Here is a 27,382-nt window from a genome sequence, read left to right as displayed (position 1 = left end):
TGTTTAAAAACATTTTAGAGTTTGAGATTTTCTAAACCACCCAGGTGACTGGAGCTGGCCTCCTGTCTGTTCAAGGGATGGTTCTCTTCTAATTTACTTTTACTCCTAAGCCATCAGCCCAAACAGAGGAAGGTTTCTTACAGTCCCTTCACTTGGGCAAACCTGGACTTTGTTTTCCTGCAGCCTGGCAAGGCTGAGAAATGTTCAGCTCACCTTCTTAGCCACCTCTTCTGAATTGCAAACATCCTCAGTCTAGAAGAGGTCTCAGTGCCAGGCTCACATCTCTGGATTTCTATCCTCTATGGGGTCTTAAATCAATAATTCGTTACTTCTCATTTGCTGAGGTAGGCTGTCTCTTATTAGAGAATTGTGCATTCCTGGTAACTCTGCTTCAGGTGGAACACTGAGAGACAACTTCCTAGTGTTTAATTAAGAGTGTGGGACTTGCTCTCCTCTGCAGGTTTGACCACAAAGTTACTAGCTGTGTGACCTTGGGAAAGCTCACTGAAACTCTGTTTTCTCATATGTCAAAGGAAGATAATCAGTATACACAACACAGTGATTTTGAAGAAGAGACAATGCATGTAAATCCCTTAGTACAGTCTGCGGTTCGTAGTAAGTCCTCAAAAACTGTTAGTCTTTATTCTTAAGAAAGCTGAATTTATGAAAATACATAAATATGCATGATCGAATACTTTGCTTTGGTGCAATGTAAGTGATGGATTTCCCTGGTGCATATAAATTTGCATTTGTTTTTAATACTTTTCTTTTCTTTTCTTTTTTTTGTGGTACGCTGGCCTCTCACCGCTGTGGCCTCTCCCACCGCGGAGCACAGGCCCCGGACGCGCAGGCCCAGGGGCCACAGCTCATGGGCCCACCCGCTCGGCGGCATGTGGGATCCTCCTGGACCGGGGCACGAACCCGTGTCCCCCGCATCGGCAGGTGGACTCCCAACCACTGCGCCACCAGGGAAGCCCTTTTCTTCTTTTTTAGTCTATGGGAAATGTTTCCCTGGTATAAAGCCTGGTATTGTTGGGATAACATATCCTCATTCTCTTGCCTTCCCTTTCTACTCAGATGCCTCTAATCATTCTTTCTTATTCTTTCCAACCAATGAAACTGATTTGTCAGGGGATAAAAAGAATAACCAGTAGTCCAAGATATATTTAGGAAACAAAAAGAATCTTTATTATTCTGACATTTTGAACAGAGTAAAAGGCTCATAAAAACTCAGTAAGCATCTGTTGATGGGTTTGATCCAATGTCTACCCAGATACAGGAGTACCGTCATTCACCATCATCCCAAACATGAGTCAACCACTATGTGATTGACTGGGAAGGGGCTTGGGAATGAGAGGGTGTCATATGATTTCTCAGAGAAAGCATCAAATGAATAAAATGATATACACTATTTAACTAGCTTAACTAAATTAAAGAAAGTTTTCAGAATGTGGTTAGTGGAGGGGAGAGGGACTCATAGGAGAGGGAACTTCTGGGGTTGCAGTCCCCTGGTTCAGGTCCCTGCTGCCCAATCTACCCACACCTCTAACAGGCTCCTTCTGGACCACTCAGGGGCTCTTCTCCAGGTCCCTGAAGTATTCCTGGACCCAGTCATCGGTGGGATTGGCACAGATATATAAGCCCTTTCTGGTGACGAAGCTGTGGAGAGGGCAGAAGTATTATATAGAGAATGAGTAAGGATGTTCTTGACCACCTGTGGCCCTTTCATCTTCATCCCTATGGGATTAATGGAGATAACCTCAGGTCATCTCCTTTCTGCTGTCTCTTTCTCTCCTCTCTTCCCTCTACTTCTGGCCACATCCTCCCTGGCTCTCGGCAGGCCCCATCCCATGTCAGGAAACAGCCCAGTGGCCTCTCTCTGTGTGTCCTGCATACACAGAAAGCCCCCAGAGGGCTGGGCGCCTTCCCAGGATGGCTCCTTATCTACAAGCCGGTTCGCTTGAGATCTGCTCCCTGCTCTGACTCCTGTGGATACTCCCCCCACCTCCACATCCTGTGTCTCCCCAGGGCTGAGCAGGAGGACTGACACTTACATGATACCAGGTCTGGAGCACTGGCTGCTGGTCTTAAAAAAGTTAACCACTTTTCTGTGGGGGATTTTCCGGGAGGTGTAGGTGAAGCAGCAGGTGGGTGCGGTGTAAACCCTACCTGTGGGGAAGCAAGAACAACAGTTACTCAGGAGTACAGGCAAGCCCCAGAGGATCAGGAAGAAGTGGAGAGAGACAGCGTAGCTCAGAGCTGAGGTTTGGGGGTAAAGGAAACCGGAAAGCATTTGATTCTTTCGTTTGTTTGTTTCTCATTAATTTCCCTCGTCTTGTTTTTGGTCTTGTCACTCCATTTTGGTCTCTATCTTTTTCTACAGGGAACTAAGCCCTGCGGAGGCTACTCCCTCCTCCTAACTCTCTTTGTGGAATTTTTTTCTGATCAATTGAAGGATAAGATGGCTGAGTTAAAGTACGAATGATTTTCACAACTCTTGGGAATCCCTGAATTGGGATTCTGAAACTTACCGCCAGGATCTAAATAGACCTGGATTCTACCTCATGGTAATAAGCAAATGTATTAGACTTCAATATTCTCATCTAAAAAGTAGGATAAAACCTCTCTAACTCCATCCTGAAGCCCAAATCAATAGAAGCTTTCGAACCTTCTTGAAGAAAACAACCATGTCATTTTTGAAACCCCGTTTGAGGTTCTTTAATTTCACATGGGGGTTCTTAGGCCACAGCACTTGGGCTAGACTTCAGACCAGAGTGTGGGAAGCAACGACTAAAGGAGGGCAGGTAACAGACTTACTTTTTGCATAGCAGCAGAGGGCCATGGTGCAGAGAAGGACAAAGATGGTAGCCACGATGACCTTCATGATGCGGGACAGGCAGGCAGAAGAGTGTGGACAGAGCTGAGATGGGGCTTGGGAACTCCCTACTGCTGGCCTCCTTCTGGAATGTGAGCTGTCTTCGCTCCTTTTAATAGGTGGTCCTGGGCTGCAGGAACATAAAAATCGGAGGTGCCTAAACAAGGAATTTTAAGTGTAGTGGTGTCGTTTGAGTTGTATAACCCAGCGTTGCCTGTGGTTACTAGAGAGGTTTTGGGTGCACCTAGCAATGGTTCAATTGCCAATTTGCTTGTGTGCTTATGAGGAAGTGGTTTCTCCAGATGGGGCACCAGGAGTTGGCATCGCCCAGGGATCAGGCTTAGCTGTTTCCTTTCCACGTGACAGATATCTCTCTGTAGTGAGTGATCACAGCCTTCTTCCATGGAGCAGGATGCTCTGATGGACTCCCACAATTGTCCTAAGTGTAAAAATGCCACTGAGTCTCAAGAAGGATAAGCCAAACTTAAGCGCACCCTAGATGGAAAGAACAGAATTGGAAAGGCTGGAGGTACAAGAACGGTGGAAATAAGGATTAGCTTTCCAGTACTGGTCTATTTGTCAAATACTCACCACATACCTACAATGAAGTCTGGATTTAACGCTGGCTAAGGGTCCAGCCTTAAAAACGTCCATATTATTTGAGCCAGAAATTCTGTTTTTTCAGAACCTATCCTATGGAAATGAACTCACAGAACATGGAAAATTTTAAGGACACTGTTATTTGGTGCAGCTTATCTTTGATCAAATAATTGACACCAAACTACATATTCTACAGAGCTGGAATGATAAAGTAAACCCACTGATAGACATAATGGTTAATGTTTAAGAGCCTAGTGCCAGCCTCTTAAACAAATAGAATGACGTGAAAAGACTTAATTTTTAATATTAAATATTAACAAGCAAAATGCAAAAAAAATCCTGAGAAGAGGAAGAAAAAACCAGAAAGAAATATGCCTGTCTGCCCCTCACCCCATGGCCCATGGGTTGGCTCTCCTCCACAAGCCCTGCCTGTCTCTAGGAAGGAGGAGTGATACCGATATTATACCAGGGTAGGAAAACTGGCTGTGTGTGTGTCACCATGACCATGAACAAATTTGTGACAGATCTGGAGAGAAATAAGAGAAGCAGCAGGCACTGAGGTGTCTGCCCTAACCATGAAGAAGTGGCAACCAAGAGCCCGAGAAAAGCCAACTCAATTTTTTCTACCCTGGGCGGGGGCCGCCTAAAAGTTGGTGGAGATGTCAGAGCTCAGGGCTGCAGAGTAGGGCACAAACGAAGTGAGGAAACTAAGCATTTCTTCTTTTCCTTGAATTTTAAAAAATTAATTAATTTATTTATTTTTGGCTGTGTTGGGTCTTTGTTGCTGCGCCCGGGCTTTCTCTAGTTGCGGTGAGAGGGGGCTGCTCTTCGTTGCAGTATGCAGGGGCTTCTCACTGCGGTGGCTTCTCTTGTTGCAGAGCGCGGGCTGTAGGCGCACGGGCTTCGGTAGTTGTGGCTCGCAGGCTCCAGAGCACAGGCTCAGTAGTTGTGGCACACAGGCTTAGTTGCTCCGCGGCATGTGGGATCTTCCCGGACCAGGGATCGAACCCCTGTCCCCTGCATTGGCAGGTGGATTCTTAAGCGCTGCGCCACCAGGGAAGTCCCTACCTTGAATTTTTGTTTTGAATCTCTGCCTGTCTTGTTCTCAGTCTCTAGCTCCCTCTTCAGGGAATATAGCTATAGGAACAGTGAGCCCTTGTTCCGTCTCATTCGGGGGAACTTCATCTGGTGCACAGAGGCATTTCCCAGCAAGATACCACCTTCTGTACATCACCCAAAGTGTGGAGCTCCTTGGGAGAGCTGAGGGAATATATCATTTGGCTCATCCTAGGAACCAGCTGGACCTGGCATTTGCATCTTGTTAATGCCTGCATTAGACCTCAGTTTTCCCCACTAAAAATGGGTCCTAGTCCTCTTCTGCCTTTTAGATACAGAGGCTAGGAGAACTAAAACTTCTTGGGAAATAGTTCAGAATATTTTGAAAACTTTTGTGAATTCTTTGCTTTCACGTAAGGAATCTCAACCATAGGGCTTAAGTAATATGGTTTAGACATCCATCCAGAGCATTGGGAAACAATTCTAAAAGGGAGAAAGGATGAGGGTGCAGAGAGTCTTGCGATACAGACAAGACCTGTGAGCTGAGGGCCGTGGTGAGGAGATGGTGAACAAGGGCAGCCATGGGGAACTCATCAGTGATGGGCAGGCAGAGGGCAAAGCCAAGATAGGACTGGGTACTTGCTGCTGCCTCCATCCTTCTGGAGTCCATCCTGTATCCTTGTCCCTTTATAGGCAACTCTGAAGCATGAGAAGCTGGAGGCTGGGGATGACCAGATCGGAAGTTGTCGGATGGTGTCGTGTTATGAGTTGCACATGTCGGGGTCTGTGGGGTCACACGGAGGTTCAGGGCATCGGAGATAGAGCTCAGTTGCTCACTTGTTGGGGCTGATTGGCTGGAAATGTTTTGGACAGTGATAGGAGGTGACATGATGTTAGGGTTAGAGCTATAAGTACATGGAAAGATCTAGAGATTAATGGTTTCACCCACAGAGCAGATCTGATGCTTTGCTACAGCTCTTCTGATCATACAAGGTGACATTTATGGGTAATGCCCCAGCACCGTGAGCACACAAATCGCAATGAAAACCACACCCTGGGTGGAAAGGGCCATGACATCGTGTTGCTCAGAGTGCTTCTAAGGAAGTGATTCACCAAAAACGGGGGAAGACAGGAGTTGTTGTCTCTGGGGGACCAAGCTTAGCTGGTTCTTTCTACCAAGAACAGTTCTTTATGGCCCATACCGTTCCCTTTTTCCTTCCTCAGAGCAGACATGTCTAATGTTCTTCACAGGTGTTTTGACCATGACATACCTAATGATGCCACAGAGTCTAAAGTAGCCTGAGCCATGTTTGATCCAGTTCCAGATGGACAGAATGGAATTGGAGAAGCCTGGGCTACAGGCATGACAAGATAGATGAGATCCACTTTTTAATGACTGTTTCAATCATCAAACATTCACAAGTCCCTACAATGTGTCGTCACTGGGTTTAACAATAGCGTATAGAAATGGACATGCATTAGATAAAGGTGCCTCTATAGATCAGGAGCCTCAGTTGTTCTTATTTTTTGACTCAGAAAGTCTACAGCTAGGAAAATATCCTGTGGAAAAAAACTTCATTTGTGGAGAAAGTTTTATGCATATAGATGTTTGGTGCAGTTTATTTATAGCAATTAAACATTGGAACCAGTCCAAATGTGCTACAATAGTACATGATAATATAAATGCAGTAGGCTGATGGTTGAGTAAATCAGGCAGCTCTTAAAAATACTGGAATGGGGCTTCCCTGGTGGCGCAGTGGTTGAGAGTCTGCCTGCCGATGCAGGGGACACGGGTTCGTGCCCCGGTCTGGGAAGATCCCACATGCCGCGGAGCGGCTGGGCCCGTGAGCCATGGCCGCTGAGCCTGCGCGTCCGCAGCCTGTGCTCTGCAACGGGAGAGGCCACAACAGTGAGAGGCCTGCGTACCGCAAAAAAAAAAAAAAAATACTGGAATGATTTGGAAAAGTCTTGTAATGTTAGGTATAAATAAGAAAAATACAAAATTGCATCCACATCATGACTACAGTAATGTCCCTTCCCCTCGCAGACACATAGTAAAAAGAGGTAAAAAAAGCAAGTAAGTAAATGGAACTATCATAAGCCTAGGGGGAAATGCACTTGAAAGAAATAAACCAAATTAATAGTGGTTAGGTTTGGGTAATAGAATTTTTCCTACCTTTAAGCAATGTAATTTTACTCAGATTATGCCTCGGAATACATTTATGCCACAATAAGACAGGAAGAATGTGGACAAAAGCCTCCTACATCCTTACTTGCACTTGTCATGCTTACCCAGCTTTCAGAAATGAAACAAGTTTTTTTTTTCTTTTCTGTATTTTATATATAGTTAAAATTAGCTTTTACCACTTTTGAGGGTCATCTACAGTTAACATTACAAATTATGCAAAAAAAACCCAATTTGAATTAAAAACACTAGCAACACTGCTTTTTCTCTACTCCTGTGAGACTCCCTCCTATGCCTGTGGTTGAGACTTTTTGTGAAGATGTGATACCTGAGCAGCAGCCACCATTTCATCACCATGAGGTAACAAGCCCAAAGAAGAAAAGCCAATGAAATGATGGGGGCAGGGGATATGTTTAAGAAGGGAGTCCTTGATGACATTATTGAGCTGCTAGGCAAACCCTGGAAATGCCAGCTTGACTTTACAATAAGGAAACAGGAAATGTTCTAGGATTTTTAAGTAACGAGGACTTCCTTTTAAAATTTCTTTACTTTCACAGTTTCTAAGGGCGAATTATTATTGCAAGAGGTGAATACACCATCACGTATTTAACTGTAGCTCATCTTTTAATTGTTATAAATAAGCTGTGACAAACACCATGATGCCTACGATGTCATCTCTGTGTTTATTTCCATAGGATAGATCCCTGACAGAGAGCTCTGCTGTTCAAAGGGTAACAACATGTTAAGGCTCCTCATATTAGCTCCCAGTAAGCCCAGTTAAGCCAGGGACCAGCTGTTCTGTGTCCGTCTCAGCCTGTTGATGGTGATGCTACAGTTCAGAACGCCCTGCAGGATCTCACCTGGGCTGTACTCCTTGTGGGAGCCCCACAGACATTTCCCTGACCAGAGCCAATGTTGAGGCTGGACCAGCCACTGTGGTTCTTATTATGACTGCAAGACACACCTCAGCAACAAACATCAGGGGACTTTGAAAAGACAAGAATTGTTACTCACCGGTCCTGGAAGGTACACGGCACTGCTGGGGCCACACGGCGAGGTTGCCAGTAGAGAAAAAGCAAGCTCAGACCTGGGGTTCTGCCTTTATTGGGGCGAGGGTGGGGTGCCCAGGGTTTCATGTGTTCACTCTTTATTGGTGAATTTAAAACATAAAAGAGGAAATTAAACAGGGAAGGGAAAAGTGGGGTCACTCAAGGGGTCAGTTATCTAGGTCACCCAGAACTTTCTAAAAGGGGAACTTCATGGGTAGGGCAGCCTGGCCCTTTATCTAGTTGTGTATTGGGCAATGTGCTTATTCGAGATAGATTTCTTTGATGTGGATGCCTCAGCAGTCAGGTAGAATGTTTGAGGAATGAGCCAGAGTCTGAAAGGCCAGCCTCAATCTGGCCCCTTCTGTAGCTGAGGCTTCTCCAGTTCTGCTGTCTCCATCCAGGCTATGGTTTCCCCTTGGGGTGTGCTTCTTAAGACTCCGTGGCATTATCATCTACATCACAGCTGTGCCGTCAGCTGGGGTGAGTACCAGAAGGTTCAGCCCTGTGGGAGAGATGCTTGGTCTACAGATCTGCTCTCGTGAGAAGGCACCACCTACCCTGGTCACAGGGCCACACCAACCTCTCACCTCCTCTCACTGTGAAAACCATTTCCCCATCAAGTAAGCAACACAAGCATTCTTGCAAACAGCCTGAGCCTTTGTGGCAACCCAAAGCTTTCCTGGCTTGTGCAATTCGCTGCCTGATCCCAACACAGTGATAAAAAATTTCCTCCTTGGTCTACCCAAGTTTCCATCTTTGAATGCCCCAAGGCTGCCTATAACGAGGGGACATGGCTTAGACCCCAGAAGGAGGCTGCAGCTTCGAGTCGCCAAGTCCCAACTCTTCTTGGCCACCACTTGGGCTCTCACTCGGCTGTCAAGCATCATGGAGGTCCCCGGGGCCACCCTGGCTGTCCCGCTCCTCTCCGCAGCCCCCCGTGAGTCTGTCCTCCCTTTCTTTTGCCCTGTCCCCTGCCGCCCCCTCTCCCCACTCTCTGGCCACGGCTTGGGCCACAGTGCCAAAATCTTGTGCCCGAGCCCTGTAAGTAGACGACTTCAGAGAGATTTCAGACACTGTTTCCTGAGCAGAATTCCCCTTCTCAAGGGGTTTTAGCAATTCTAATCTCCGGCTCTGGGAGAGAGTGGGAGGGATTCCTGGGAAAATGAGACCCAGATGGGATTCTGACAAGAGGTGGAACCTGTGTCGAGCTGGCTCCCAGTGGTGTGGCCTTCACTCTCCTTAAGAATCCAGTTGAGACTCCCCAGTGAGAGAGAGAAAAAGAACTAGTTTGTTCAGAAAACTAAATCCTCCATAGAGAGGCACAGAGACTCCAAACCAAGACAGACAACCCCGAAAGAGAGACACAGAAATAAAAATGTCGAAGGAAAGAGGAAATGCCAACTTCCTCCTGGATCCCCCCCGCCCATCCTCCTCCCCTCCGGCAGCACTGTCTCCTTCAGGTCCGCCTGACCCTCCAGCTGCAGCTGGTTCACCTTTTCCTCTGAACAAGGACTTAGGATCAATCTGTCCTGTTTCTCACGGTTGGTGCCAACACCCCGACCGCCTGCTGCTTCTCCTACATCTCCTGGCAGATCCCGTGTAAATTCATGGATGACTATTATGAGACCAGCCGCCAGTGCTGAAAGCCCAGTGTCATGTAAGGGCCAGTTTCCTTGCCCACCCTGGGGAGGCAGACTGGGGGTCTGGCCTGAGGCACCTCCTCAGAGCTCAGGACACCAGGAGAGGCCACTGCCGTGTTTTCTGACCTGCTCTGGGGCCTGCAGAGAGTCCTGGAGGGTCTGCCCACCGGGCAGAGGGAAGAGTGACAGCAGGAAGTTGGCTTTCCCAAGGGACCCCCATATGAGACACAGGGATGGTCTGTAAACCCCAAGAATAAGGACATGATATCAAGCATGTGGATAGGCTCTGAGAGGTCTGGGGCAGAGAAGGAGGGAGGGGTCACAGTGGGCCCAGGATTCCCCTGTGGGATTCCTCAGTGTGTAATCCTTCCACTCCTCTCCACAGCTTCCAAACCAAAAGAGGCCAGGAGGTCTGTGCCGACCCCAATGGGGACTGAGTCCAGGAATACATCACTGACCTGGAGCTGAGTGCCTGAGTGGCCTGGGAGCTGCAGGGAAGGTGTTACATCTATGGTAGATGGGGGAGCAGGACAGTAACCCTGGGACTCCAAAAGGCACCTCTTCTGTGGGTCACATCCCCGCCCCCAGCCACACTCTGGGGCCCTCCTTAACTTTGATGTATCTTATTTAACTTTTGTCATTTATTTCCACTGTCGAAGTGGGTGATGTAATGAATATTTGCTCTGACACCGCATGTCATCCTCTTCACCATCCATCCCTCCTCCTTCCTCTTCAGTTCTCCTCACTCTCAATACGTGGACCAATCAGTGTGATTAGCGCTCTCTTGGCAGAAATGGCACCACACACAACAAACAACACATGCTGATTGAGTGCTTTTGCCCGGCACCATGATTCAAAATATCGAAGGCTCTTATATAAAAGGTAACCCAGCATTTTCCTTGTGCTGACTCTCTTGATTTTGTTTTCCCAACTAACCTGAATCACAGGTTGAGAGGAGTACTGGGGGAAGAAGTAGGGAAATATGAAAACGGGCAGAAAGCAATGAGAAAGAGATAAAAGCACTAGTAGAGGGACACCAGACATCTCCCTGGAGATACTTTCCTGGAAAGTTGAAACTGACATATTACTTTGTAAGCAAATCACAATGGATATGGTCTAGGAAAATTTCCTAGTTAAATGAATACCATGGTGATGCGAATGTGTGCACACAAGTTCCTTTTCATAAATGATTTCCTCAGAATGATGGCTAACACTTGTTGAGGGCTTACCAAGTGTTGGGTTCTTCGCTAAATGCATACATTAGTGCTGTGCTAAGTGTTTACATTAGTGCTGTGCTGAGTGCTCACATTAGTGACAGTCTAGCCACTCCTGCCTGCAGTCTGTCAAGGATACCCTACCCGCCAGTTGACTGAGAGGCTTGGTCACCTTCTCTGTTGTTCTGCACTTTGCTTTCTCCGGGAATGTTCTCCATAGCCACACCTGAGCTGAGGCTTGGGGGCCAGAGTGGCCAGAGTTAAATATAAATACAGGATGAAGAATTCTTCACTATAAGGACGTCCCATGCAATAGATGGGACATACTTATACAAAAAGTATTTGTCGTGTATCTGAAATTCAATTTTAACTGGGAATCCTGTATTTCATCTGGTAACCCTACTTGGGGTGCATACCTGTCATAATGGCTGCCTAGTTCCTGCTGGAGATGGGTGCTATAGGATTGGCTTGAGGGAAGAGCAGTGCTTTTCAACCTTGAATTCACATAGAATTACTTGCAGGAGCTTTTTAAAAAACTCTATTGCCTGGAGAGCACCTCCAAAGTTATGGGTTTAATGAGATTTAGGTGGGAACGGGGCAGCAGTAATTTTAAAATGTTAATGCACAGGTAGTTTGAGAACCAATGTTGGGGTGTAGTCCTTGTCTGTTTTTGGCTGGTCTTGGGGTTTCAGAGGCAATACAGCTCCTTTCCCATTTTTCAAAGTTCTGATATGTTTTTGGTCAATTCCACTGGATGGTTAATTAGCAGAAAATCCGTCAGTTACTGTTACTTTTAGAACGGGGTTTTGGAACTCCTCTCTCATAGCACAGTACTGGGAGCTCTGGGTGTCCCCTTTACCGTCACACCCCTCTCCCCCATGTCACTGGCTGCTATCTCCCCATGGCCCTCTGCTGATGAAACGATGCCACAGGCATGGAGGTTTCCTTAATTAGCTCCAAGTATGTTGCTGCAGTTGTTGCCTCCAACTGCATCCCAGTTGCCTGCGTCTTCACAGAGAACATGATGGTTCATTTTGTCCACAAGATAAATATTTAAAGGAGGGGTCTGAGAACGGGATGACTCAGGCTGTATATGGACCCCACTTTTTTGTCCTCTCTATTCTCTCATCTTCCCATTTCTTCTTATACTAACATTAGCTTGGAGGAAAGAATTCTGCTTTTCCAGATGACTGATTCTCAATCGGCTTGATTTGCAGGCAGCAAGCAGAAAGGGTTTCTCTTAAGCAAACTATACTTTTTTCCTTCTCTGCTATTGGAGAAGCCAGTTTCAAAGTGAGCTAATCTCTTTCTTAGTGGGCTTTGCTCATGTATGCAAGAAGTAATCAGTCTTCAACATCCTGAATTTTGCTTTTGGATGCAACCTTGGTAGGCAGATGACCTTGGTGAGAATACGTGAGGCCATGGGGGTGACCCGCTGTTGTGCTGACCAGAGGTATCCTTACTGATTTTGCATTCAGCTCCTGCCCTCAGCCAATTCCACTTTTGGGGTCTGCTGCCTGCAACACTGCAGTCTGTGTCACTTAGGGATGTTTTGAGTTACTGTATCAGAAAAGCTGGCTCAATCTGACTAACCCGATAAAGGAAACTTGTTAGTTCACTTAACTGAAGCTTCAGGAAGTATTGATTGACTACCTTCAGGCAAAGCTTGATCCAGTGGTCCTTAAAGTATCACCATAAACCATATTTCTTTCTGAATTTCTTTTTTTAAAATAGATTTTATTTATTTATTTATTTACTGGCTGTGATGGGGCTTTATTGCTGCACGCGGGTTTTCTCTAGTTGCGGTGAGCGGGGGCTACTCTTCTTTGCGGTGCGTGGGCTTCTGATTGCGGTGGCTTCTCTTGTCGTGGAGCACAGGCTCTAGGTGTGCAGGCTTCAGTAGTTGTGGCACACGGGCTCAGTAGTTGTGGCTCACGGGCTCTAGAGCGCAGGCTCAGTAGTTATGGCGCAGGGGCTTAGTTGCTCCGTGGCACGTGAGATCTTCCCGGACCAGGGCTGGAACCCATGTCCCCTGCATCGGCAGGCGGATTCTTAACCACTGCACCACCAGGGAAGCCCTCTTTCTGAATTTCTGATCTCCCTTTCATTTGAGAGCTTCATCCTAGGACCTCAACTGTAAAGTGAGTCATTTTGCTTGCAGGCACTTCCAGATGTTATGAGTTTCCCCCACCCCTCAAGATCCCTTCACTGCGTTTCAAGAGGAGAATGACCTCTCTTCACACAGGTGGAACCCGCTAGGCGGTCCGCTCTCTTTCTTCTTCCTATAGATATAGAATGTGCTTGTTGACTTCCTGAGCCAGACTGAGTAGGAGAGAAGAAAATGAGCTAAGGGGCAGAGCAGAGAAAGGAGTGAGTTTCCTCTTGGTCAAGCGACCCTGTGGAAGGTTCTGGAGCTTGAGCCTTCTTCTCAACGACACAGCACAGATTGGGGAATCATATATCCCACCTTTTCTGGGGAAGACCCCGTTTATGCTGGTTGTGCCAGCATAATTACTAATAGTATCCTCTTTGACTCTCTATTGGGAAACATTTCAATGCTCATAGGCCAATAGTGTAAGTCGTCAGATGTTGAGAGTCCACAGAAGCAAGGAGGAGACTCCATGGCTTCAACAAGAGCAGAGGTTCCTCCTGTGATCACTCCTAATAATGCCCACACACTTGTCATGGGTGGTTTGCTATGTTGTTGGGCAGAAGGGAGAATATCTCAGAATGGGAAAGGATTATAAAATGTTGCATGGGAGGAGCTGTGTGTGCAGGTACGTGTGCGTGTGCGTGTGTGTGGAGAGAGAGAGAGAGACAGAGAGAGAATCCTGAGTCAAAATGTACCCCTTGGAGCTAGACAGGATATGTTTGTTACCTTGATCTCTTGATACAATGGACAGCATGACATTAACCAACATTCCAAAGTTTTCTGAGCCGCACTGAAGTCTGAAAGGCTCATCCCTTCAATGGTGGATCTAGATCTTGAGCAGGGGATTCAAATATCTGGGATACCACATATAGCTGGGGGTGGGCTGTGGGAGGATGAGATGAGGACAAAGAGAGCTAAGAAGGGGCAAGTTTTTGGAGTAAGACCCCAACTTAAAAAGTCTTGTCTCTTAAATGAAAAAATTCACACACTCATATGTATGAAAATCAAAGGACAAAGAGTGGAAAATGAAAAGGGGAGCTCTCCATTTCTTAAAAATTGTGTTTCCCAGAGGAAATCACATTTAACAGGTTGAGAGGTATCACATCACATGTCCTTCTTATGTTTATGTAAATATATAGAGTTTTTACCAAAGCAAGCATTATTACATGTAGTTCTGAAACAATTATGTTATAACAAAGATATTTGTATATTTACAGATACACATATGAAGGGTATATTTTATATACATAGCTTTAAATTAATGTCATGGATACGTTTTCATCTCAGTACATTTATATCTACTTCATCATTTTCAGTGGTTTCATATTTATTATGTGGCTGTACTATGATGCTTTAAGCTATTCCATTTTTGATGAATTTGTTTCTCTTTCATTGCTTTCACAAACAGGGCTGCAAAGAACATCTGTATGCCTATACCTTTATGTCTTTAGATAGTGTTTCTCAAAATAGATTCCTCAAAATAAGATAGATTGAAGAATGCGTACATTTAAAAATTTGCTAGAAACTGTGTGATTACTCTTCAAAAACCCTGACTGTCAAAATTCCACTTTGTGATACTAAAAAATAAAGAGTTTAAAGCAAAACAAAGTAAGTAGGGCTTAACAAAAAATTAATATGCATTTGCATTTCTTATAAGCATGTGGAATTTCTCCCTCCTGAATTTTACAACAGAGACTCTGACTTAATCTAACTTTCTTACGCTTAAAAACATAATCTAGGCCAGGACTCAGAAAACTTTTCCATAAAGGCTCAGGTAGTAAATGTTTGGGGCTTTGCAGGCATACAGACTCAGTGGCAATTATTCAACTCTGCCACCATAGTGGGAGCAGCCACAGACCGTATATCATGGAATGGGCGTGGCTGTGTTCCCCTAAGACTTCGTTTACAAAAACAGTCTGGAATTTTTTTTTTTTTCCGGCCGTGTGGGGCGGCATGCGGGATCTTAGTTCCCTGACCAGGGATCAAACCCATGCCCCCTGCATTGGAAGTGCAGAGTCTTTAACCACTGGACCACCAAACAAGTCCCAAAATCACCTTTCGTTTTTAACTTTCAGGAATATGTGGCCTCTAGATGTGTGACGAACCTGAAGCCTGGCCCTCAAGCTGAGGCACAAGAACAAGCAAACAGGCTTCTTTTACAGAGAGCTGGGGTGTGTTTCAACCTGTTATTTGTGCTGTGCCCTGAGGCTGGTAGCCTGTTTTCCATGATTGTTACAGTCTTGAGAGACCCAAGAATGCAAACCCCTGTGGCCACTAGAGTCAGAGGTTCACAGGGCATCCCCTGGCAGCAGCCACAAAGCCTGGACACCAGATGGAAAAACATGGTCACCAGGAATGTGTAAAAGCCCGTCTCCGGGAGATACCAGTGCTGTGGAGTGTGGCAGAGGGTGAGCACAAAGATGGTGTCCACTGGTGGGAGGGTAAAGATGCCTTATGCTGAGAAGAAAGAAAAAGAAAAAACAATAACTGCTGGCTTTAGTAGAGCACAGAGAGAGAGAGCAAAAATGGTTCTACCGTACCTCCATCCTGGAGATGATCCCAATGGCCGGCCCCTCAGGCCAGTGCTTTAAGTTGAGCAAATGCGTCTTTTTGGCCTCAAGTCTGATGCTTTTCCAATGGCTGCTTCTGCGCTGGGCCCTGGGGCGAGTGAATCTGCAGCGTGAGACCCTTAAGAGGGGTTTCTCAGTTTGCCACGGCTCTTTGGATCTCGTGGACACGAGTCCCATTGGTTTTCAAAGCCTGATCTTTGGGGGGGATCACCTCTCAGTTGCAGGTCTTAAAAGTTGGGGTGCCTGAAAAGTTGATGGGTTACAGACCTTTTGCTCCTCAGGGAGAAGCTCCCGGTTTGTGAGTTCCCTCCTGACTGTGGGTGGTCACCCTGGGGGTGGGGTTAATGGCCAGACCACAGCTCAGACTCTTCTACCCTCCTCCCATGTGGTACATTTTTTTTAAAACTGAGGTATATTTACAATATTAGTTTCAGGTGTACAACATAGTGATACAAAATTTTTATAGATTTCACTCCATTTGTAGTTAGTATAAATATTGGTTATATTTCCTGTGCTGTATATACCTTGTAGCTTATTTACTTTACATATAGTAGTTTGTACCTCTTAATCCTCTACTCCATCTTGCCCCTCTTCTGTTCCCTCTCTCCACTGGTAACCACTAGTTAGTTCTCTGTATCTGTGAGTCTGTTTCCTTTCTGTAATATTCACTAGTTTGTTTTATTTTTTAGATTCCACATATAAGTGATAACATACAGTATTTGTCTTTCTCTCTCTGACTTCTTTCACTAAGTGTAATGCCCTCCAAGTTCATCCATGTTGTTGCAAGTGGCAAAATTTCATTCTTTTTTAATGGCTGAGTAATATTCCATTGTATATATAAAACCACATCTTCTTATCCATTCATCTATTGATGGACACTTAGGTTGCTTCCATACCTTGGCAATTGTAAATAATGCTGCTATGAACATTGGGGTGCATGTATCTTTTCGAATTAGTATTTTCTCTTTTTCCTGATATACACTCAAGAGTGGAATTGTTGGATCATATGGTAGTTCTAATTTTGTTTTCTGAGGAAACTCCATACTATTTTCTACAGTGACTGCATCAATTTACATTCCCACCAACAGTGTACAAGGGTTTCCTTTTCTCCACGTCCTTGCCAACATCTGTTATTTGCAGTGTTTTTGAAGATAGCCATTCTGACCAGTGTGAACTGATAACTCATTGTGGTTTTGACTTGCATTCCTGTTGATTAAAAAATGTTGAGCATTGGGCTTCCCTGGTGGCCCAGTGGTTGAGAGTCTGCTTGCCGATGCAGGGGACATGGGTTCGTGCCCCAGTCTGGGAAGATCCCACATGCCATGGAGCGGCTGGGCCCGTAAGCCATGGCCGCTGGGCCTGCGCGTCTGGAGCCTGTGCTCTGCAATGGGAGAGGCCACAACAGTGAGAGGCCCGCGTACCGCAAAAAAACCACAAATAAATAAAAATTTTTTTAAAAATGTTGAGTATCTTTTTACGTTCCTTTTGGCCATCTGATGCCTTCTTTGGAAAAAGTTATCTTCAGGCTTTCTGCCCACTTTTAAATTGGGTTTTTTGTTTTTTCATTGTTGTTGTTGAATTGTATGGGCTATTTATATATTTTGGATATTAACTCTTTATGAGTCATATCATTTGCAAATATTTTCTCCCATTCAGTGGGTTGTCTTTTCATTCTGTTGATGGTTTCCTTTGCTGTGCAAAATCTTTTAAGTTTAATCAGGTCCCATTTGTTTATTTTTGCTTTTGTTTCTTTCGCCTTAGGAGACAGATCCAAAAAAAATATTGCTATGATTTATGTAAAGGAATGTTCTGCCTTTGTTCTCTTCTAGTAGTTTTATGTTCTCTTCTAGTAGTTTTATGGTTTCCAGTCTTACATTTAGGTCTTTAATCCATTTTGAATTTATTTTTGTACATGGTGTGAGAAAATGTTCTAATTTCATTCTTTTACATGTAGCTGTCCAGTTTCCCTAGCACCACTTATTGAAGAGACAGTCTTTCTCCATTGTATACTCTTGCCTCCTTTGTTGCAGATTAATTGACTATAATTGTATCGGTTTATTTCTGAGCTCTCTATTCTGTTCCATTGATCTTTGTGTCTGTTTTTGGCCAGTATCATATTGTTTTGATTATTGTAAGATTGTAGTATAGTCTGAAGTCAGGGAGCGTGATTCCTCCAGCTCTGTTCTTTCTCAAGATTCCTTTGGCTACTCGGGGACTTTATGGTTTCCATATAAATTTTAAAATTATTTGTTCTATTTCTGTTAAAATTGCCATTGGTATTTTCATAGGGATTGCGTTAAATCTGTATATTGCCTTGGGTAGTATGGTCATTTTAACAATATTAATTCTTCCAATCCATGAACATGGTATCTTTCCATCTGTTTGTATCTTCTTCAGTTTCTTTCATTAGTGTCTTATAGTTTTCTGAATACAGGTCTTTTACCTCCTTAGGTAGGTTTATTCCTAGGTATTTTATTCTTTTTGATGCAATTGTAAATGGAATTGTTTCTCTAATTTCTCTTTCTGACAGTTTATTATTACTGTATAGAAATGCAACAGATTTCTGTACATTAATTTTGTATCCTGCAACTTTACCAAATTCCCTGATGAACTCTAGTAGTTTTTTCATGGTGTCTGAGATTTTTAATGTATAATATCATGTCATCTGCAGATAGTGATAGTTTTACTTCTTCCTTTCCAATTTGGATTCCTTTTATTTATTTTTCTTGTCTGATTGCTGTGGCTAGGACTCCCAATACTATGTTGAATAAAAGTGGGGAGAGTGGGCATCCTAGTCTCGTTCCTGACCTTAGAAGAAATGCTTTCAGCTTTTCACCATTGAGTATGATGTTAGCTGTGGGTTTGTCATATATGGCCTTTATTATGTTGAGGTATGTTCCCTCTATCCCCACTTTTTGGAGAGGTTTTATCACAAATGGATGTTTAATTTTGTCATCTGTTATTCTTCAGTTTATTAATGTGGTGTTGATTCACTTTGATTAATTTGCAAATATTGAACCACTCTTGCATCCCTGGGATAAATCCATCTTGATCATAGTGTATCGCCCTTTTAATGTATTGTTGGATTTGGTTTGCTAATATTTTGTTGAGGATTCTTACATCTGTGTTCATCAGTGATACTGGCCTGTAATTTTCTTTCTCTGTGATATCTTTGTCTGCTTTTAGTATCAGGGTGATGCTGGTCTCATAGAATGAGTTCAGAAGCATCTCTTCCTCTGCAATTTTTGGAATAGTTTGAGAAGGATAGATGTTAACTCTTCTCTAAATGTTTGGTAGAATTCACCTGTGAAGCCATCTGGTCCTGGACTTTTGTTTATTGGGAATTTATTTTGTTACCAATTCAATTTCATTACCAGTAATTGGTCTGTTCATAGTTTCTATTTCTTCCTGGTTTAGTCTTGGGAAATTGTAGATTTCTAGGAATTTGTTCATTTCTTCCAGGTTGTCCATTTTATTTGGCATCTAATTGTTTGTAGTAATCTCTTATGATCCTTTCTAATTCTGTGATGTCAGTTATAATTCTCTTTTTTCATTTCTGATTTTATTAATTTGAGCCCTTTTTTTTGATGAGTCTGTCTAAAAAATTGTCAATTTTGTTTATCTTTTCAAAGAATCAGGTCTTAGTTTCATTGATCATTTTTATTGTTTTCTTAGTCTCTATTCCATTTATTTCTGTTCTGATCTTTATGATTTCTTTCCTTCTACTAACTTTAGGTTTTGTTTGTTCTTCTTTTTCTAGTTCCTTTAGGTATAAGGTTAGGTTGTTTATTTGAGATATTTTTTGTCTCCTGAGGTAAACTTGTATTGCTATAAACTTTCCTCTTAGAACTACTTTTGCTGCATCCCATAGATTTTTGATCATTGGCTTTTGGTTTTCATTTGTTTTCAGGTATTTTTTGATTACTTCATTGATTTCTTCAGTGAGCCATTAGTTGTTTATTAACATGTTCTTTAGCCTCCACTTGTTTGTGTTTTTTGCAGTTTTTTTCTTGTAGTTGATTTCTAGTCTCATAGCACTGTGGTTGGAAAAGATGCTTGATACGATTTCAGTTTTCTTAAATTTACTGAGGCTTGTTTTGTGGTATAGCATATGATCTATCCTGGAGAATGTTCCATGTGCACTTGAAAAGAATGTGTACTCTGATGCCTTTGGATGGAATGTACTATATATATCTATTAGGTTTAATGTGTCATTTATGGCCAGTGTTTCTTTGTTGATATTATGTCTGGATGATCTGTCCATTGATGTAAGTGGGAGTTAAAGTCCCTTACTATTATTGTGTTACTGTCAGTTTCTCTCTTTATGTTTGTTAATATTTGCTTTATGTATATAGGTACTCCTATGTGGGTGTATATATATTTACAATTTTTATATATTCTTTGATTGATTTCTTGATCATTATGTAATGTCCTTCTTGGTCTCTGGTAACAGTCTTTGTTTTAAAGTCTATTTTGTCTGCTATAAGTATTGCTATCCCAGCTTTCTCTCTTTTTAAAAAATACTTATTTATTTATTTATTTATGGCTGTGTTGGGTCTTTGTTGCTGCCCGTGGGCTTTCTCTAGTTGCGGCGAGCAGGGGTTACTCTTCATTGCGGTGCATGGGCTTCTCATTGCGGTGGCTTCTCTTGTTGCAGAGCATGGGCTGTAGGCATGGGCTTCAGTAGTTGTGGTGCATGAGCTCAGTAGATGTGGCTCATGGGCTTAGTTGCTCCGTAACATGTGGGATCTTCGTGGACCAGGGCTTGAACCTGTGTCCCCTGCATTGGCAGGCGGGTTCTTAACCACTGCGCCACCAGGGGAGTCCCCCCAGCTTTCTCTTGATTTCTATTTGCATGGAATAACATTTTCCATCCCCTCTCTTTCATTCTGTGTGTCTTTATATGTGAAGTGGTGTCCTGTGAGTCTCAGCAGTGCACTCCCCTCTGGTTACTAGAGCTATATCCTCTAGGGGTGTGCCCTATGTGGGCTGCTTGGATCCTTCTGTTGTGGTGGGCTGACTACTGTGGGTGGTCTGGTAGGCTTGGCTGGCTCCTGGTCTGTTTGGTTGCCAGGCCCTCCCTTGTGTGGAGGCCACCAGCCACTCCTTGGGGGGGCCGGGTCAGAGGGTAGGGTCAAGGGTCAGGCTGGCTGCAGAACGCTGGGGGGACCCTGGTGCTAATGCTGGCTCACTAGTGGGTGGAGTTGGGGCACAGGAGATCCCTGGACTGGTGCCCACCCACCAGTGGTTGAATCTAGGTCCTGAGGCTCGTGCTGGCCCACAGTTGGGCAGAGTTGGATCCTGGGGTCTGGCTGCAGGGCCCAGGGATCCCAGAGCTGGTGTCAGACTGCTGGTGGGTGGGAATGATTTCTGACACAGCTGGCTGTGGGGTCTAGGGTATCCCAAAGCTTGTGTTGGCATGCTGTTGGGCAGAGCCTGTGTCTGGTCAGTCCCAGGCTGGTGCTGGCCTGCTGGTGGGTGGGCTGGGTCTGCAGTCTATGGAGCTGCAGTTTTCCTAGGCCTGGTACCTGCCCGCTGGTGGGTGAGGCTGGTTCTGAGTTTAGAGTAGGCTCACTGGTGGGTGGAGCCAGGGCCCAGCTGGTCTGAGGGCTGGTGCTGGCCTGCTGGTGAGTAGGCTGGGTCCACAGGTATTGGGCAAGGTTTCCCTGGGGCTCATGTTAACACACTGGTGGGTGAGACTGATTTTGAATCTAGAGCAGGCTTGCTGGTGGGAGGAGCTGGACATTCTGAGGCTGGTGTCTGCCCTCTGGTGGGTGGACCTTCGTCCCGGGGTCTCTGGCTATAGGGCTCTGGGGGTCCCAGATCTAGTGCCTGCTCACTGGTGTGTGGGGCTTGGTCCTGGGCCCTCTGGTGTATAAGGCTGTGTTCAGGGGAGGCCGTGGGCTCAGCGGGTCTTAAGGCAGCCTATCTGGTGGTGGGTGGGGCTGTGTCCCTGCCCAGTTAGTAGCTTGGCCTGAGGTGTCCCAGGACTGGTGTCTATGGGCTGGTGGGCATGGATGGGGCTGGATCTGAGGCTAATAAGCTAGAGGGAGGATTCCAGCATGGCACCTGCCAGCACCAGTGTTCACATGGTAGAATGAGCTCCCCAAAATGGCTGCTGCTGGTGTCTGTGTCCCCGGGGTGACCTGCAGTTGCCTCCCGCCTCTCTGGGAGGCTCTCCAAGATCAGCAGGTACGTCTGACCCAGGCTCCTTCTATCCTGGGTCCTGGAGCATGTGAGATTTTTGTGTGCACCCTTTAAGAGTGGAATCTTTATTTCCCACGGCCCTCTGGGACTCCCAAAAGCTGGCCTTCAAAGACAAATGTTCTAGGAGCTCGTCTTCCTGGCCCAGGACTCCTGGCCTGGGGAGCTCAATGTGGGGCTCAGACCCCTCACTCCTTGGGGAGAACCTCTGTAATTGTAATTATTCTCCTGTTTGTGGGTTGCCCACCTGGGTGTATGGGTCTTGACTGTACGGTGAATCCTCTGCTCCTGTCTTGTTGTGGTTCTTTCTCTATATCTTTAGTAATAGAACATCTAGTTTGGTAGGTTCTTGTCTTTTTCATTGATAGGTGCTCTGTAAGTAGTTGTAATTTTGGTGTGCCTGTGAGAGAAGGTGAGCTCAGGGTCTTTCCATTCCGCCATCTTGCCCTGCTATCCACTGTCGCTCTTTTCTGTTTGCTGATGTGAAGTAGCTGCTCAGGTAGTTTTCAGGTCTTCTGCAGAGGAAATTGTTCGGTACGTAGCTACAGATACAGCATGTCTGTGGGAGGAGGTGAGTTTGGGATCTCCCTAAATCACCATCTTGGACCACTTCCTCTATCGCTTATTTGCTCTAATCTTAGGTTTAGTCTCCATCTCCTTCTGCAGAGAATGCAGCTAATTGAACAGTCTGTCTCTTGTTCCAATTCCATTTGGGAACCTTAATCTGTTCTAAGAAGAGATTTTTCCTGGTCTAAGAAGAGATTTTTTCCAGCAAGAGACTATCTCTGTAAATCACCTATAAGGTGGCACTGAGGTTACTTAGCTGATCACTGGGAACCACCTGAAGCTGGATTCTGCCTCCTATTGAAAACCCACCCAATTTTCCCACTCCCACTATAGATAGGACAAGCCCCCACCCTTCCTTCTGGGTACATAGAATAGAAAGCTAGAACTCCTTTGGAAAGAGAAGCCCCCCTGAACAGATAGCCCAGGGCATTTTTGAAAACCCCTTGGGAAGTCCTGTATTTCACTTGGTACCTCCGTACATGTGGTCTGATCTGAGCCAGAAAGTGGGGGGACAACAGCAAATGTCAGCAGGAGGACACTTGTGAGAGGAGGGCTGGGAGCAGAGAGCCCTGGTGAGGAGGGCAGTAAGGGCTCGAGAGTGTGGGCCAGAACAACTCGCTGTTGCCAGCCTCCTTCTGGGGTCTAAGCAACATCCCCTACTCTTTTTTTTTTTTAACATCTTTATTGGAGTATAATTGCTTTACAATGGTGTGTTAATGTCCCCTACTCTTAAGACCTAAGTGGTGGACTATTGGGAGATAGAAACTCGGGGTGATGAGAGAGGAAGTTTTTAAGCCCATTTGTGCCTTGTTGACTTGTATATGCAAGAGGGGTCTTGGGTAACCACAAGGCTCAGGGTATTTGCAAGAATAGTTCAAGTGCTCACTTAACTGGGGCTGTTTATGGGGAAGTGGTTTCCACGGCGAGAGGAGATGAGATGTGTCATTGTGGGACCACACTTAGTTGGTTCTTTCTCTGTAGAGCCCTATAGTCATAATTTCCCCCAGCAGAAACTTGTTATTCCACAGCTGTTCTAACTGCATAGATGTGGCATTTGCAATGATGCCATGAGTCCTGAGCAGCACAACCCAATTTAAACCACACCCAAGTAGACAGAGTTGTATTAGCAAAGCCTGGGCTTCAGGAGTGATGAGAGGGCAGGCTGCTTTTCAGACACTCACTCATTCAAGAGAGGTTCATCAGGGCTCTCAATAAACACAAAGCAAAGAGGATAAAGACATGTTAGGTGGACTTCCCTGGTGGCACAGTGGTTAAGAACCCACCTGCCAATGCAGAGGACACAGGTTCGAGCCCTGGTCTGGGAAGATCCCACATGCCACAGAGCAACTAAGTCCGTGCGCCACAACTACTGAAGCCCATGCACCTAGAGTCCGTGCTCCACAACGAAGAGAAGCTACCTCGGTGAGAAGTGTGCGCACTGCAACAAAGAGTAGCCCCCACTCGATGCAACTAGAGAAAGCCCGCGCGCAGCAACAAAGACCGAATGCAGCCAAAAAAAAAAAAAAAAAAGACATGTTAGGAACCTTACATGTAAGGAACCTTAAAATGATCTTAGCCTTTGACCAAGATAATCCGTGTCTAGGAATCTATTTCCTATATAAATATATTCAAATATGGAAGAAAGTTTATGCATAAGAGTATTTGGTCCCCGGCATATTCATAACAATTTAAAATTGGACCCAATTTAAATCGTCTACAATATGGAAATGGCAAAGAAAATTAGGGTATCTTCACTTGGTTGGCTCTTAGGGAGCCTTTACAAACAATACAATGACATGGGAAATGCTTAAGTTCTAATGATAAGTTAAAAAAAAAAAAACCCAAGATGCAAATAGGCTTATTTTAATCAGGACCTACCCCATGTCTGGGGATGTGGTCAATTCTATATAATATTTTTTTGTGGATGCTGTTCCCAGGAAAGAGGGGGAACAGAAGCAGCAGGTATGATGTGTCCCCTGCCATCTACCCCTTAGTCTGTCTAATAGTAAAGGATTCTCCTCTCTTCCTCAATATGGGCAATTTCAGTAATGATGATTCATTATTCTGAGAGTTCTCTCATTTTCCTCTTTCCCCCGTCTTCTGCTTTTATGAAGCAGGGTGGGTGGTGTTTGTGGCAGGACCAGTTCTACCCCACTTAGTGTGTCCTGGGATGAACATGTAGCCCTATTTTCTGGTGGTGACTTTTGCCACTATGAAGAGCTTAATGTCTCTTTTGCCTCAGATTTGGGCAATAGTCATTTATAGGGCAACAGGAAATATACAAATCAGCATTTTCTTAAAAGTAAAGTCATTCAGGAACGGAGAAGACTAAAAGTTTCTAATCTAGAGAGCAAAGGAGAAGACATATTTATCACACCCAAAGTGTTAGTGTTGTTAACTCAAGGAAAAAATCTATAGGAAAAACAAACACATAGTGAGAACATGTTTTTCCTGACCAGCACCTACTCTACATCCTTCTTGATACCAGAAACCCACGGTTCCTTTGGGAAGCGATTCTTGCTCATAATTCTCAGATTTATGTGAAATTCATCCAACCATGATGCAGGTATGTGCCTTGATTAGCTTAAGCAAATGAATGAAACCCATCCCCTTAGCCACAGTGATTGGTTAGGAATTGGATTTCTGACCTGTCAGTCAGATCTGAAAGAACCTAGTGATTTTTTTTTCCAAGGGAGACACGGCGTCTCTCTTCCCTGAAGAAAATGAACAAGAATTCATGTGACACTGGAAGGTACCGGCAGCTATCCTGGGACTCGTACATGGAAGGGAGGTCAGAAAGAGAAAACGGGACCTGCAGGGCATCACGGGGCTGCTGCGTCCAGCCTTTCCTGGAGCCAGAGCCTCCCTGTACCCTTTGATCTTGGAACCACAGGGTTCATTTATTCCAGTCTCTTTGAGGTAGGTTTGCTTGTTTGTTTTCCTTCTTGCAACTACTAATACCCTGAGAAATACAGAGTTCTGTATCTGTGCAGAGATACAGAGTCTGTTAAAAGTAACAGCTCGTGACTGAAGCATGGGATTAGCTGAACTGAAAAAGCAGGGCGTTTGGTGAGGACTTTGTTAAGTGGAAGTGGTTTGGTGTGTCTGGGAATCACCTGGAGTCTTGTTAGACACAGATTGCTGGGCACCACCCCCTAAAGGGGGAAGCCCGGGGCGGGGGTGTGGGGGGGGTGTTTGCTTAGAACTTGCATTTCTAATGGTTCCCAGATGCTCCTGCTGTGGTCTGGGCAGGACCTTCTGAGAACCGCTCTCACATGGTACTGCTGGTGCTGGTTGACCTGTGGTCTACTGCATCTCAGTAAAACTCTTTTTTTTTTTTTTTTCCTTTAAGTAAAATTCTTTAAGAAAGAGCTCAGGCTGCTTTGAAATGGGCTTATCTGACATCGAAAAAGGGAAACAATTCAGCTTTGCTAAGAAAGGCCTTTCCAGTCTGTCAACTGTTGTCGGTAATCTGGAGTCTCGAAGGGCTGTAAGTGCAGATATTTCGACTTCAGTCTAAAGTTAATGTGAATAGAGGCAGGGAGGTGAGAGACTTAACAGGAGAGAATCCTGAGCTCTGACTATGGGTCCTAAGTCCCTCTCTCCACCCTCTCCTGTGAAATATTTGTCTTCCTTATTTGAAGTGGACAGTCAGCTCCTTGTAAAGGCGCAGGGAAGGCGTGGCTTTGGGCATCAAATATTCATCACTTTTGCATGTTGCTCCATCTCTGCGGGGGCCGGAATGGAGGCAGCGCTCTCCCGCCACGTGGCTAGAGGTGGGGGTGTAGGGGTGACTGTAGTATTGAGGCCCATGCTAGGAAACACATTCCCAACACCAGGTAAAATGCAAGGTATATGACCAGGCAAGCTCTCCCTTTTGGGTTACTGACCTCATGGAATAGATCAGAAGCCTGCTGTCATTAGATGGGCATTGTTTGCGGGACTTCCCTGGCGGTCCAGTGGTTAGGACTCTGCTCTCCCCATGCAAGGGGCACGGGTTCGATCCCTGATGGGGGAACTAAGATCCCGCATGCAGCGCAGCACAGCCGAAGTTAGCTACCCAACACCTAAGGCAAACTCCAGGCTCCTAACTCACGTGGGTAAGAAGTTGGCAGCTCCCGAAAAGGGCTCCTCGCTGGCACACATGTGTGTCCACAGAGGACAGTCCCCAGGGAGGTCAACCCCCAGGGAGGTCAACCCCCAGGGAGGTCAACCCGAGAGGCTGACTAAGCACTTCAGTCAAGTCTCGGACTCAAATGCCCTCTACATTGGTTAATAGTGCAATTCCCACGCTCCCCGCTCCCTCACAGGGGTCTTTATTCTATTTACACTTTTTGTTCGCAACACTTGTGTTGAGTGATCGGGCACGGGTTAGCTTTCATTAGCCTTTGGGCTGCTGGACCTTGAGAAGCAGTGCAGCATAAACGAGCAGATTTCGTTTGTCCCTTAGATGCTGGAAGCCAATAGAGAAGAAGTGATGACAGCCTCACTGCTTCTTTGGGGACAAAGTTTGTTCCTCTCATTCTCCTGATAGAATCTTCGCACTTGTCATGGTGTGGGTGGTAATGGTGTTAGGGGAATGGGGCTCCCGTAAAGGAAGGGGATTATAAAATGTTTTCTAGGAGGAGCTCTGTGTGTGTGTGTGTGTGCGTGTGTGCGCGTGTGCGGGTGATATGAAAGCCTTGGGCGAAAGGACTTGCTCCTTGTATTGTCCTCGTTATATAACGAGGACAATATATATATTGTCCTCCTTTTATATATATATAAAAGCCATTATGGCATCAAGACTGTGAGCTAAGCTGAGCTCTCTTTTCTTTGTGTCAACTCAGAATCTCAACCAGAAAGTAGTTTTGATGGATGGAATATCACCTGTCGAAGGGTGGGTAAGATGAGACTGGAGAGGTGAGCAATACATGCTCATTGAAAACTAAATCAAATAAAAAGTACAGAAAATAAAAAGGAAGAGTCCCCATTCCTTTAAAGAAAAAAGAATAAAAATCCCATTTCCTCTAAGAAACCATAGTTAGCTATTTGATATGTATCTTTCCAAATATGTGCCTTTGTAAATATATATGTATATATGGTTTTTTAAAATAAAAGCAAAAATAATGTCATTTGATACATATAGTTCTGTAGCATATTTGTAGAGTATATATGCATATACTAGATGTAAACAGATATACCTTTAGCACCTAATATTATGGACACTTTCCATAGGTATAGATGTGTGTTATCCTTTTTACTAACCACAGAATAGTCCATTGGTGGGC

The 27,382-nt window shown here is 44.9% G+C and overlaps 2 protein-coding genes and 1 pseudogene across 2 annotated transcripts in view; 2 read left to right on the top strand and 1 right to left on the bottom strand.

Annotated features, from left to right (window-relative positions):
* The window catches only part of LOC101330472 (C-C motif chemokine 4), a 74,757-nt gene that overhangs the window by 30,283 nt on the left and 17,092 nt on the right, over window positions 1-27,382 (top strand). The window lies entirely within an intron of this gene.
* Window positions 1,164-7,883, bottom strand: LOC101330755 (C-C motif chemokine 3-like). Its single transcript, XM_019945520.2, has 4 exons — window positions 7,731-7,883; window positions 2,818-3,005; window positions 2,055-2,169; window positions 1,164-1,659 (listed from the first exon to the last, which is right to left on the bottom strand). Exons 1-4 carry the CDS (start codon window positions 7,850-7,852, stop codon window positions 1,569-1,571), a joined length of 516 nt encoding a protein of 171 aa, XP_019801079.1. The 5' UTR covers window positions 7,853-7,883; the 3' UTR covers window positions 1,164-1,568.
* Window positions 8,020-9,881, top strand: LOC109551711 (C-C motif chemokine 3-like; annotated as a pseudogene).

This window comes from Tursiops truncatus, chromosome 20 (assembly GCF_011762595.2).
Source record: "Tursiops truncatus isolate mTurTru1 chromosome 20, mTurTru1.mat.Y, whole genome shotgun sequence".
Lineage (NCBI taxonomy): Eukaryota > Metazoa > Chordata > Mammalia > Artiodactyla > Delphinidae > Tursiops > Tursiops truncatus.
The sequence above is the reverse complement of the archived record's forward strand: the minus strand, read 5'-3'. Positions and strand labels throughout refer to the sequence as shown.